Source organism: Mobula birostris, chromosome 24 (genome assembly GCF_030028105.1).
Source record: "Mobula birostris isolate sMobBir1 chromosome 24, sMobBir1.hap1, whole genome shotgun sequence".
NCBI classification, from domain to species: domain Eukaryota; kingdom Metazoa; phylum Chordata; class Chondrichthyes; order Myliobatiformes; family Myliobatidae; genus Mobula; species Mobula birostris.
The window spans coordinates 59,184,446-59,199,234 of NC_092393.1; the positions used below are offsets into that span (position 1 = coordinate 59,184,446).

The following is a 14,789-nucleotide window of genomic DNA, read 5'->3' on the forward strand; positions in this document are numbered from 1 at the left end:
AGAGTGAGGCTGATGCTGCACAACTCTCCTTCACTTAAATCCAAATCATGCGCTGGTCTCGACACCATCATAATGGTGTCAAGGTCCTCATTGACGTCAACGATGGACGAGCAACCTGCCAAATCACCCTGTTCTTACCCTCACTGCTGAGTGGCATAGGCAGAAATCCAGAGATTACTACCCTGGAGGTCCTGTTTTACACCTTTCTGCCAATGGTAGCTCCCTATAATCTCTCTTCAGGACCTCCTCACCTTGTCTACTTAGTAGCAGTTTGCACTGCTTGCCTTTTGGAAAGGCAGATGATGTCAACTTATAACATTATAGATGAGATCAAAGGTCATATGAAGGCTAGATTTAAGTAACATCAAAATATAAAGAATGCATTAGCTGCCAGTGTTCAACTTGCCTTTATGACTTATAATTCCCAAAATAGATTGGAAAAACAGGATCAAAGCTAAATCTGTTTTCATCCTCATGCAGCAACAGCTTTGAGTTCTTCTACGTAGCATTGCAGGACATTAATCCACCCAGACGTATTAGCTGCTGTAACACTGTAATTGTATTCATCTCATTATACCAACTACTGAATTAAGGAGCCTGGGCTCGGAACCTTTCTATCAGTCTGAATATTGTTCTGGGAAAGGGGAAGCATATTAATCCTCTACATTGTCCACCATTGAGCACATCTACATGGAGCATTGTTGCAGGAAAGCAGGACAGTATCCATCATTAGGGACACCCAGCACACAGGTCATGCTCTCTTCTCGCTGCTGCCATCATGAAGAAGGTACAGGAACCTCAGGACTCACACCACCAGGTTCAGGAACAGTTATTACCCTCAACCATCAGATTCTTGAACCAAAGGGGATAACTTCACTCAACTTCACTTGCCCCATCACTGAAATGTTCCCGCAATGTATAGACTCACTTTCAAGGACTCTTCATCTCACGGTCTCGATATTTATTATTATTATTTATTTTTGTATTTGCACAATTTATTGTATTTGCACACTGGTTGAAACCCCAAGTTGGTGCAGTCTTTCAATGATTCTACTATGGTTATTGGATTTATTGAGTATGCCCACAAGAAAATGAATCTCAGGGTTGAATATGCAAACATATGTGTACTTTGCTAATAAATTTATTTTGAACTTTCTCTTGTTGATCCTCCTCAAGCTGAAAGAAAAAAACTATTATTTAAAAGATTTATTATTATTCAATTTATGTTGCAAAGTTTGAAACCCCAACAAATATGATTGATGACCTGCAACATTACTGTAAAAACACATTAAACAATACCAATAAAAATACCCCCACCCCTCAAAAATATAGAATTATTGACACAAGCCAACCAACTTGAATACTTTAGAATATCTTAATATATGTAAGAAATGAAATTACATTATGTATATTATTTATTCCGGATGTCCTCAAAGCACTGTGCATCCAACACACTTTTGAAGTTAAGTCACTTCCATCAAATGGAAAACATGATAGAAGCTCCTGCCAGTGATAATGGCCAGGTAATCTGACTTAGTCATATTCACTGAGGGATAAATGTTGGCCAGTACTCAAGGAAGAACTTTCCTGCTCACCTTAACATCACGTCCAAAAGTGCAGCACTCAATGTGGTACACTGAACTTTGTCCACATTTTTCTAGAGTGGAAGTCGAACATTAATGCTTCTGACTCAGAAGTGTGCTATCCACAAAGCATGACTTGTAGTCTTTCATTTAAACAAAATATAAGAAAATGTCACTTACCCTGGCTTAGTGCTAATGATGGTGCATACGTGACAATGCCAAGATAAAAGAACTGGAAAGTAAAAGAAAATAATATTACCTAAGATATAAATTAATAACACAATAAGGATCTGTTTTATATCCACTTGACATAATTAGTTTTTCTTAGTATAATTAAAGGTCTAAAAAGAATTCATTGGTTAAAATGCTCAATTTTGTTAGGATACAAACAGGAAACACTTAATCAGCTCATGGATGATGTTCTCAGGACATGAAATTTGAGGCCATGACAAAAGATTGGATAAACTGGGGAAACAGAGAAGGCTGATGGATTACATAAGATTATGAGTGGCCTGGGGGGGGGGTGAACAGAAAATATTATTCCCTTAGCAATGGAGTCAAAAGCCAAGAACATTGATAGAGGGGAGAATAGGAAATACTTTTCAACCAGAGGATGATAGGGATCTGGACCTCACTCACTGAAAGGTGGTAAACTTAGAACAGTACAGCACAGGAACAAGCCATTCAGCTCACAGTGACGTGCTGAACCAATTAAATTAGTAATCAAATAGGCAACTAAACTAATCCTCTCTGCCCACATAAAGTCCACATCCTTCAATTTTCCTCATTTTCATGTGCCTATCTGAATGTCCCTTAAAAGTCTCTAATGTTTCTGCCTCTAACACTGCAGGCAGGTAAAGGTAGAAACCTTCTTCACATGTAAGCAGTAATGGAATGTGTACTTGAACCCTAGCCTGAGGAACAAAGGACTTAATGCTGGAAACTGTAATGGGTTATCTTTCGTTAAAATGGCACAGATGGAACAGACCAAGTGATCTTCACAATGAGATGAACAGTTTTCAGCTATGTCACAATTTCCAACAATTCTAAGATGGAAATGGTCCATTATTTCAATCTTATCATTTAAATAATGAATTGAGCATATGGTTGGAATCTACAATAGATGCTGTTGAAGAATTTTGTAAGATTGGGTATTATTTATCTGGACGTCTAGAAGATGATACAATCTCTCTTAATGGAATACGAGCTAAACATACTGTAGAACAGAAAGAATGTGATAGGAGAGGAGAGTGGATCATAGGAGAAAGGGAAGGGACCCAGGAGGAAATGATAGGCAGGTGAGAAGAATTAGAAGGTCAGAGTGGGGAATGGGGTGGGGGTGGAATAGGAATTAGTTCGCCAGAAGGAGAAATTGATATTCATGTCATCAGGTGGGAGGGTACCCAGATGGAATATGAAAAGTTGCTCCTCCACTCTGAGGGTGATTATTAGCACTTAAGTAAGTACCAGTGAAACAAAAAAAAGAAAACCACTACTTTTCTAATAAAAGCACAGTTGCTTATCACTTAGACAGAATTTGCCATTACATTTCGTCGAGAGAAAATTTAAGAATCCAGAAGTTGTCAGCAAGACAAGTAATTGGCATCAGTAATGTATGAACCATCCACATACCAGACAGATGCCAAAAGGAACTGCACAAAAATCACATGAAATTGCAAATATCAAAACCCAATTGCAATTGCATGGAATTTGAAGAACATTTTTAAATGTACTTTTGAACTTACCATATATATCATGAAGCAACAAACAACTTGATATCTCACCATCTGACCAAATCTTCTATTAAGGTACTGTGAAAATATAATTGATTTTTTTAATTTTACTGCACGGTTTACTTGTAAAAACAAAGCAAAACCGCTAAGAGAATGAGTAAAGGATTCAACACTGTATGACACATTTCCAAATACTGTACACTGAGTTCCAAATTGAAAAAATTACATACAATCCTTTATGACGAAACCAGCAAAGACAAATGATCTTATATAACGATAGAGAACTAACAAACTAGCTTAGCAATAGTGAAACAAGTGAAGCAAAGTTCTGTAGAAAATTCTGTAGAAAAATTTGCCAAGAACAATCATGGTCATGAGACCATGATTGCTTACATCATAGGACACAGTACATAATGGTGATGATAACAAATATATATACATGTAACTGTTTAGAATGCTTTCTAGTGGCCACAGTATGTGTGGACCGTTCGTCAATGGAACTAGTTTAGGAAATTCACTATGCAACTTGTAAATAATCGAAGCTGGCACTTTATTATCTCTGTACAAATGGCAACGTAATTATGTTGACCCCACGCCAACAGCTTGGAACATGAATTCTACTGTCTCCTCTGTACCAATACTCACTCAGACCACTTGTCCAATTTATAACACTGAAATAAGGGATCTCTGTCGGCCAAATGAATGATCCTTTCCTCCCGCAGCCCCCGGCATGGGAGTTCTTCCTTGCGATGGTGGATCTCTTGAGAGTTATCACTGACAGCACACTCGAAGTGTCCACTTTTATATTCGTTCCTTACCAATTCAAATATTGCATTCCAGTGTCATTGGCTGTAGGTCATCTGATTGACCTTTAACACCTTTTTATTGGCTTTGCTCTAGGCCAGCATCCATTTATTGCCCTCTTTCCAACAAGTGACAGTGGGTAATTTATGGTTGTTCTCTTCAGTAACCAGCTCGAATCACTCCAGGCAGGCACCAACCCCCAACATTCACAAACTTACATGTTATGTTACATCAAAGAACACCTCACAAAAATTTCTTATTTGGAAATGATCTCCAGTCCAGCAGATTACCTGAAACATCATTGTGTCTACTTTAAAACACAGAAAGCAAAGCAACTCCATCTGACAAAATGGAGGATAGAAAACACTTCCACAAAGTGGTAGCCTCCGTCTCTAAGCACATGGCAGGAACAAAGGCAGTTGAACTGTCTGCTTCCACCGTCCTTGACCCATTCAAGTTCAACATTTTCTTCCATATTTTAAATCCGCCAAGGCCAACGGTATATATATGCAGCATATTATGATGACAATGCTGGTGATACATATTACCGATTAGAGAAATCTAAAATTAAAGGCAATTAAACAAGCACAGTATTCAGGACATACAATTCCCACTGGGAATATTGGAGTCACAAAGAAGTCTGTTTCAAAGTTCTTCCATATTAACTTGAGCTGTGATGCATAATATCTAACCTACAGAGCACAATTAACCCACCCTACAAGATGCACTTCAGTCCACCTAATGGTTAGATTCTAACCACTCTCTATTCGAGCTAATCCAGTTGTAGGGCTATCAACAGTCATGCAGCTGAAATGGAAATTGGCTGTCTAATTCCATACTAATATGGCTTACTAATTTTCTGTAATATCAACAGAGGATGCAGATGTAGGTCTGGGAAATCCAAGGACAGCTCCCAGCTCCCTAAGAGAAGCATTCTGTGACAGTAGTGATTTCTTAGATATCACCAGTAGTGCTGTGGAAGATGTAGCATCTAGCTTCTCCACTAAAGGAAGTGGTAAATGCTTGTATTCTGAGGGGGGAGGTATGAATATCCATGTTTTCTAAGAAAAAGGTGCTTTCATCGCAACTTTTCTGAATGGCTTTTGCATTTACTTCAGAAGTTCCGTTTGTCTCAGAGCTCCATCAGTGCTAGTAACCACTGGGCCTTAGTTCTTTCATTGAAATAAAGCTCTTTCTTCTCAACAATCCGAGAAATGCTCAAGTACTTTAAAAAAACTAACTACTGCAGATGTGGGGATTTGAAATATAAACAGAAAATACTGGAAAGACTCAGCAGGTCTACAAAATCCGCGAAGCGGAAACATTGCCAAAATGTCAAAGTCATTGACCTGAATTTTAAATCTTCTTATCTCCACAGATGCTGCTTCACCTGGAGATTTCTAGCTCATGGGTAATGCTGAGGCCATTTACAAGGTTAAAAATATTAGTATGGATTTGATGAATGCATCAATGAGAACCACCACTTGTGTCTTAAAACATGACAAACTGTGTCAGCATCTGCAAAGTATAATTAAAGTAAAACACCTTTCTGTTAGTGGCCCTCAGAAGTGATTTGGATTAGAAATCCTACATCCCCTTAAGAGGTTGTGCAGCACTGAGCCAGAAGATAAAAGAAATTAAAAAACCATAGAAACCATAGAAACTACAGCACAGAAACAGGCCTTTTGGCCCTTCTTGGCTGTGCCGAACCATTTTCCGCCTAGTCCCACTGACCTGCACACGGACCATATCCCTCCATACACCTCCCATCCATGTATCTGTCCAATTTATTCTTAAATGTTACAAAAGAACCCACATTTACCACCTCGTCTGGCAGCTCATTCCATACTCCCACCACTCTCTGTGTGAAGAAGCCCCCCCTAATGTTCCCTTTAAACTTTTCCCCCCTCACCCTTAACCCATGTCCTCTGGTTTTTTTCTCCCCTTGCCTCAGTGGAAAAAGCCTGCTTGCATTCACTCTATCTATACCCATCATAATTTTATATACCTCTATCAAATCTCCCCTCATTCTTCTACGCTCCAGGGAATAAAGTCCTAACCTATTCAACCTTCCTCTGTAACTGAGTTTCTCAAGTCCCGGCAACATCCTTGTAAACCTTCTCTGCACTCTTTCAACCTTATTTATATCCTTCCTGTAACTTGGTGACCAAAACTGAACACAATAGTCCAGATTCGGCCTCACCAATGCCTTATACAACCTCATCATAACATTCCCGCTCTTATACTCAATACTTCAATTAATAAAGGCCAGTGTACCAAAAGCTCTCTTTACGACCCTATCTACCTGTGACGACACTTTTAGGGAATTTTGTATCTGTATTCCCAGATCCCTCTGTTCCACTGCACTCCTCAGTGCCTTACCATTAACCCTGTATGTTCTACGTTGGTTTGTCCTTCCAACGTGCAATACCTCACACTTGTCAGTATTAAACTCCATCTGCCATTTTTCAGCCTATTTTTCCAGCTGGTCCAAGTCCCTCTGCAAGCTCTGAAAACCTTCCTCACTGTCTACTACACCTCCAATCTTTGTATCATCAGCAAACTTGCTGATCCAATTTACCACATTATCATCCAGATCATTGATATAGATGACAAATAACAATGGACCCAGCACTGATCCCTGTGGCACACCACTAGTCACAGGCCTCCACTCAGAGAAGCAATTCTCTACCACCACTCTCTGGCTTCTTCCATCGAGCCAATGTCTAATCCAATTTACCACCTCTCCATGTATACCTAGCGACTGAATTTTCCTAACTAACCTCCCATGCGGGACCTTGTCAAAGGCCTTACTGAAGTCCATGTAGACAATATCCACTGCCTTCCCTTCATCCACTTTCCTGGTAACCTCCTCGAAAAACTCCAACAGATTGGTCAAACATGACCTACCACGCACAAAGCCATGTTGACTCTCCCTAATAAGCCCCTGTCTATCCAAATGCTTGTAGATTCTGTCTCTTAGTACTCCCTCCAATAAATTACCTACTACTGACGTTAAACTCACCGGCCTATAATTTCCCGGATTACTTTTCGATCCTTTTTTAAACAACGGAACAACATGAGCCACTCTCCAATCCTCCAACACTTCACCCGTAGACAGCGACATTTTAAATATTTCTGCCAGGGCCCCCGCAATTTCAACACTAGTCTCCTTCAAGGTCCGAGGGAACACTCTGTCAGGTCCTGGGGATTTATCCACTTTAATTTTCCTCAAGACAGCAAGCACCTCCTCCTTTTCAATCTGTACAGTTTCCATGGTCTCACTACTTGATTCCCTCAATTCCATAGATTTCATGCCAACTTCCTTAGTAAATACAGACGCAAAAAACCTATTTAAGATCTCCCCCATTTCCTTTGGTTCCGCACAAAGCCGATCACTCTGATCTTCAAGAGGACCAATTTTATCCCTTACAATCCTTTTGCTCTTAATACACTTGTAAAAGCTCTTTGGATTATCCTTCACTTTGACTGCCAAGGCAACCTCATGTCTTCTTTTAGCCCTCCTGATTTCTTTCTTAAGTATTTTCTTGCACTTCTTATACTCCTCAAGCACCTGATTTACCCCCTGTTTCCTATACATTTCATACAACTCCCTCTTCTTCTTTATCAGAGTTGCAATATCCCTTGAGAACCAAGGTTCCTTATTTCTATTCAATTTGCCTTTAATCCTGACAGGAACATACAAACTCTGCACTCTCAAAATTTCCCCTTTGAAGGCTTCCCACCTACCAATCACATCTGAAAACAAAATGAAAATTAAAAATGTTTACCTCATAAGTGCTAATTAAGTTTAGTCTGTAGAACAATGGAATGTAGATCAGAGTAGTGGCTATCATTGTAATCAACCAAGTGACACCAAACATCAGGAACATCATCCCAAAGCTGTATACTTCCGCTGGATTTCCAATCACTGTAATAAGGTTAGAAAAGACTCATTTAAGTAAAATAGTACTTTACACTTTCATATGACTATAAACTTATTGTAATTGTGTTACCTGATGTTAAGAATGTAAAATTTATTGTATCATCTAAGCATGTAAATATTCAGTTTTTCTAAATTGTTATTAGCAGAGATATTTAAATAAAATCTTGCAGTTTGTGCTGATAACAAGGTCAGATTTACTTGTAACTGTCTGTAATGAATTGTTGATGGCTCTTCTGCTTGAATAGTCATAGAAAAGTACAGCACAGAAACAGGCTCTTTGACCCATTTAATCCATGCTGAGCCACTGAACAGCAACATATATTCCTCTGGTGCTTCTAGGTAGGTAAGAATAGGATTTTATTCCAATGACAAAGAGGAAATAATGTTACATGACTACATTTGGATGGTTTCTGACCCTATACACATATACCTGCCATCCTTGTTCCTCTGGGCAGTAGGAGTTGAAGGTTTCAGAAGAGACCTTAGCAGACTGTTGTACCGCATTAAGTAAATGGGCAGCATTCCAGCCACAATGCACTAGAGATGAAGGAAGTGAATATTTAAAGTGGGGGCTGGTGATGAGCAATCTTTGGTCTAGATGAAAAATTGTTCATGGAACAGTTATTCTCAAGATTCGTGAAACCATTTCCAGATTTTTTTTTAAAGTCACAGAATAATTAAACTTCAGAAACAGGCCATTTAGCCTATTGAGTCTTCTGTTACCTCTTCAATAAACTCAGTCAAATATGTTAGGCACAATTCTCACACCAAAAGTCAAAGATCGTTTTCTTCAAATGCTGGAAGACCTTGTCACTCGGAATCTTGTACAAAGTACATTAACTTTTTCACCACTGATATCAGGCACATCAGCCTGTAATTCGCTGGTTTATCCTTATAGCCCTCCTAACATTAGACATCCTCCAGTCTTCCATTACCTCACCTGTCACTAAAGATCCTTGCTGGACCTCCGCAATTTCTTGTTTAGCTGCTACAACATCCTTCGATACACTTGATTGAACCCTGTTGATTTATCTATCTTAATATGGGTGGCAGGGTGGAGATATATCTCTACCAAGGGAGGTGCCCTCTGCTAGCCTGCAACTCACCCTTAGGCAAGGTGTAGCACCTGCTTAGCAGCCCCCCCATACACACAGTCAGGGTCACATGAACCATGGGAGCAGGTAGAGCATGATCGAATGAACAACTGGTGCATATCACAAGTCCTGGTTATGGAACCAATGACACCAGGCAGATAACCTCTGAAGAGTATTCATAATGACTGGGGTCACCTATCTTGTTAAAACACTGCCCAGAAGGCTGTAATGGCAAACCACTTCTGTAGAAAAATTTGCCAAAAACAATCATGGTCATGGGCCGTGATCACCCACATCATGCAACATGACACAGAATTATGATTATGATGAATATACCTTAAGACCACCTGTCACCTTAAACATCTATTCCTTCCTATAGAGACACAGAATGATAGCAAGGTGTACCATCAACAAAATACATAAAAGTTACATAACTAGATCACCATGACCGAACTCTCCAAGTTATGATCTCTACCAAGGTAGTGTGATCATTCAAGTCAAGTATGATGTTTTCCTAAGGGGTTGGCTCCTGGTGGGTCCTCGGGTGATTGTAGAGGCCGATATGGGATCCACATATTCTGGTGCAGTGTGGGCAAGAGAAAGTGGTGGCTGTGGTTAGTTGTTGGGTCTTTTGGCTGTTCAGTCTCTCCTTTCACCACTCCCGCTTGCTCTCTGCAGCACAACAAAGGTAATTCTCATGTAACACAGCTCCCTCTTGAACAGATTTCTTCCATGTGTACCAGGTGTATCTATTGAGTGCAATGACTTCCTAGTTTTTAGATGTAATGTTGAATCTCTTCAGGCTGAGTTAGGTGTTTTCTTTGAATGCATTCAAATAATTTTGATGTGATCTCTACCATCAAGATGAAGGATTCAAGCACATGGGACAGCAGTACCTGCATGTTCTGCTCCAAAATTACACACCACTTTGGCTAGGAAACACGGTATATTATATTGCTCCTCCATCACTGGACACAAATCCTGAAACCCAGATACACTGTGAGAAGAATTTCATCAGAAGCATTATATTGGTCTAACAAAATAGTTCACTACCACTTTCTCAAGGGCAAAAAGGTGTGGAAAATAAAGACTAGCCTGTCCAGTAATAACATAGGTCTTGAAAAATTAATTTAAAGAAATATTTTGCACATTATAACACATCCCATTCAGTGTCTCTTGTCAATTATTTCCCATCTTTGGCATTATGGTCAAAAGTCTTATAAACTGGGATAATCTTGTTTAACAATAATCAGCACTGAGATTGAATCTGCTGTAGACCCACTAGTTACAGTGATGACTTGAATGCCATCGTAAAGCAGTTACAAGATAGAGAGGTATTTCTTTGCATGGCCAAATTGGAGAATGATGTTCCAAGGACTATCTCGATTGATAAAATTAAGAAAGCAATCATGTACAAAGTGTTCTTTCTAACAGATACTGATCACTGCTCATTCCTTAATAAGTTTCTCCACCATCCTTGACTTTCAGCTAGTTGGGATCATGATACTACTGAGGAATCTATGCACGGTTATGAGCAAGTTCTTAGTGTCTGCCTTCCTTTCCAGTCCTGAAGAAGGATCTCAGTTCAAAACATCGACTGTTTATTTATTTCCATAGCTGCTGGCTGAACTGCTGAATTCCTCCAGCATTTTGTGTATGTTCCTCTGGATTTCCAGCATTTCAGAACCTCTTGCGTTAGTACTCAGGTTACCAACTTCCTCTTGGACATTGTCAGGTGCACATAAAGCTGATTCTCTTCCCTCAGAGCATAGAGTATCTTATCCATCTCGCATTTCTGGCTAATTAGTTGCTGGTGTTCTGGTCTTTCTTATTAAACAAGTTCTGCTGTTTTCTGATAGTTAAGCCAAGTCTTTTTATGGGTTTCTTGCTGGATTAGAGCTGATCTAAAGACAAAGGGGAAATTGATCAACCTGTATCTCCTCCACCCCAAAACTAAGATCACCCCAGTTTAAGTTATTGGTCTCCATTCACCAGCTGACATTTGCACAAGTTCAGAGGTTGAGCTCCAAGTTGTCATCAACACATTGACACACATGAGACAATTAATCTTATACTTAATATTTGCAAAAGAAAAAGTACATTTTAATAACAAGGGAAAATCAGTTTAGCATATTGTGACGAGAATACACATAAATTAAGATGTTTGCTGGCCTGGGCTAGCACCAGTGGCATCAGCAGTTGGTCTGCCACCTGTCCTCAGGGGAGGGAGAGATAAGGCATACAATGAAGCAGCATTTGGAGGTGTTAATGAAGGAGCCATCAGTCTGGGTATTGTCAAGATCGGCTCCCCCTTTGAACCCTGAACTGTTTGAAGTGATGAACGGGCGATTTGGAGATGTGTAATGAAGGGACAGGAGAGAGAGCTGTCTAGAGCGGCTCCCCCTTTGAACCCTGAACTGTCTGAAGTAATGGACAGGCGATACCCCAGCAGGAAGGTAAAAAGGGACAGGTTCGCTAAGGCAACACACACAACACTCCGAGGTAACGAGACCCTGGAAGTGGTGCACCTCTCACAAGTCGGTGGGAAGCTCTTGGACAGCTGATCGCGGGATCAGCCTTAGACGCACAGGGTAGAAAGGTACGATCAGCGGGAACCCGGTGTGTGTCCGCCCTTGCTTGGGTGCCAGGTTCACTGCAGAGGATCGACCGCATCTGGAGGAGGGGTCACAGTCGGTGACCCCAGATGACATCACAAAGGACTCGCCCGAAAGCTGCTTGTGAGCAATATTGCAGGTCTGTGAGTGGAAGCCGTTTTGAATGATCAGTCGTTCTCATTCTCTCTCTCCCTCCCCCCACGTTGTCCATCACCATGGCAACGATTACTGTGAACTGAACTAAATTGAACTGGACTTTGTGTCACTTTGAAATTGGTCATTTACCCCTAGACAACGATAGAGCTTGACTGATCCTGTTATCTTAATTCTGTGCACATGTGTGTTTATCATTGCTGAACTGTTGCATTTATTATCCTTTCGATTACTGTGTTGCTTGTTTCTTTAATAAAACTTTCTTAGTTCTAGTAATCCAGACTCCAACTGAGTGATCCATTTCTGCTGGTTTGGCAACCCAGTTACGGGGTACGTAATAATATTTACAGACTAGCTTCAATAATAATTAGCAATTTACAATGTAATATCAATATAATTTTCACAGTGAAATATACAGATACCTGTTATGGCAGACAAAAAACTTGAAGCCAAAGAAAGAGCAATTGGGTATGCAGAGATCTGTCTATTAAAAAAAAAGAAAAACACTTTAAGCAAAGTCCAAAGTAAATTTATTACCAAAGTACAGTACATATATATCACAATATACAACCCTGAAATTCATTTTCTTGCATGTATACTCAATAAATCTATAGAATAATACCACAACAGAATCAGATGAAAGACTGTATTAAATTGGGCATTCAGCCAGCGTGCAGAAGACAACAAACTGTGCAAATACAAACAGAAAGAAAGAATAAATCAATCAATCAATAAACAATAAATTTTGAGAACATGGGATACAGTCCTTGAAAGTGAGCCCATTGGTTGTGGGAACATTTAAATGATGGGGCAAGTGAAGCTGAGAGAGGGTATCCCCTTTCGTTCAACAGTCTGATGGTTGAGGGGTAGTAACTGTTCCTGAACCTGGTGGTGTGAATCATGAGGCTGATGGCAGCAGCAAGAAGGGAGCATGTCCTGGGTGGTGAGAGTCCCTGATGATGGACCCTGCTTTCCTGCGCAGTTTCTTGTGGTGGGGAGGGCTTTAACCATGGGCATATTCACTAATGTTTATATGATTTTCCATGTTAGACTGTGATGCAGCCAATCAATACACTCTCTACTACTCATCTATGGAAGTTTATCAAAGTTTACATATCATGCCAAATCTCCGCAAATTCCTAAGTAAAGGCGCCGAGGCATAATCATTGGTTCTTTTTGCAATTTGCAAAAACTTTATTACAAGAGATAATAGATTTAACAAAGTTTGCTATGAGAAGCTTCCAAAGTGTATTCACCTGTTTCCCACTAGAAATTCTTCAGTTGATTCTTGTCCAGACCTTCTGTCTTTAAAAGCACAAAACAATCCAATTGCTGCAGAAACAAGCACCATAGCAGCAAAAACCACATAATCCCAGACTTGAAAGGCATTGCTCTCAACCATGACTGCTCCTTTTGACAAAGGCAGAGCTCAAAAGGACAGATGAAACCAATAAATCTGATAAGAAGTCTAAAGGTTCATACTTAATTGTTCAAGATTGATTAGCTGGCTGTTCTTTTGTTGAAAATTAGCCCAAAGCAATATTTCTGAAGGTGTTTCAAGATTGTTTTCAATATGAAATTGAATCAGCCATTGTTTCATTATGATTTGATAAACTATCTCTATTGGTTGGTCTTCGTCATTAATCAGACTTTTCTGTCAATAGCACTTTGTTGTTAACCTGAATGCTGAAATGGAAAGCTGGCTACAAAATATAATGTGCATTACATATAATATAAACATGATGCAAGTGTAATGAAATGTAAGATATATGTTATAAAGTGTAGCTCATATTTATCCATGAATAGTCTACAACTCAATGGCTTTCTAATTTTTAGGTAATGCCTCCCCCCACCCCTTTCTGATCTTGCTCTGGTCCTCTGGTACTCAGTAGGCTGAAAGGTCTAATTCTACTCCTATGCCTTATGGTCCTATTTTTCCACAACCTCTCCCCATCTCCCCTTCATCCATTTTTGTCCCCTTCCTGGTTCCATTCACCTACTTTACACATTCTCCCTCCCAGTGGCCCTTCACCCACCATCTGGTTCCAACTACTGTTGACCTCTTTGCTAATGGGTTCCCATGCTCATCTCCTTTGATTTTCTGAATCCAGCTCTAATAACATTGTGTTCCTGCTTATCTCTCTCAGCAGCTGTCTCATATCTTCATAACCCCCTTCCTCTACCTTATTCTATTTCCCCACCCACTTTCACCTTCTTTATCTGCCTCCATCTATCATTCATCTGCCACCGTCTCCCACTTCCATCCCGCTCACCTTCCTTACCTGCCTGTCTTCTTACACCCTTCCTCATTCTACCAATCACTTCAGGATCCTTTCTCAATGCTTCTCTTCTCCTCTTTATACTGACCATCTTGCCTTTCTACGCTCAGTCCTGATGCAGGGTTTTGACCCGAAATGTTGACAATTCCTTTCCTCCTACAGATGCTGCTCAGCCCAAGGAATTGTTCCACATTCCAACATCTGATGTCACAATGTCTCCTCTCTTGCAAAATTATTTGATGTCATTTGTCAATTGTAAGCAATCTCTTGCATCTGCCATGTTGCATCAAGCAGATCAAGAATTATCATGTACATCTTAAAGAATTATCATGTACAGTAAAATGCACAGTTTGTAAACTACTCTAGCACAGTAAATCGAATGCCGGAAATATAAAAACAGGAAATGCAAGAGAAATATTTAGTGGATCAGTTAGCACATGTTGAGAGGAAAAAAAGAATTGCCAGATCAAATGCCAAGAGTTTATAATCTGTCTCCATGATTGCAAAGGATGGGTCTAGCCACCATGACTCAGAATTGTTCTCTTAGGCAGATCTGCCATCTTTCCTTCATCATAGTCATAG

General features: G+C 39.9%; 1 protein-coding gene across 1 annotated transcript in view; it reads right to left on the reverse strand.

The window, feature by feature from the left end:
* LOC140187106 (sodium-coupled monocarboxylate transporter 1-like) overlaps nt 1–13,330 on the reverse strand; it is a 74,065-nt gene extending 60,735 nt beyond the window's left edge. Inside the window, exons 1-5 of the mRNA XM_072242059.1 lie at nt 13,185–13,330; nt 12,351–12,412; nt 7,912–8,051; nt 3,329–3,394; nt 1,764–1,815 (exon numbers count right to left, since the gene is read on the reverse strand). Of these exons, the coding sequence (XP_072098160.1) occupies nt 1,764–1,815; nt 3,329–3,394; nt 7,912–8,051; nt 12,351–12,412; nt 13,185–13,330 (466 nt within the window). The remainder of the gene's footprint in view (nt 1–1,763; nt 1,816–3,328; nt 3,395–7,911; nt 8,052–12,350; nt 12,413–13,184) is intronic.
* Between the last annotated feature and the right edge of the window lie 1,459 nt (nt 13,331–14,789).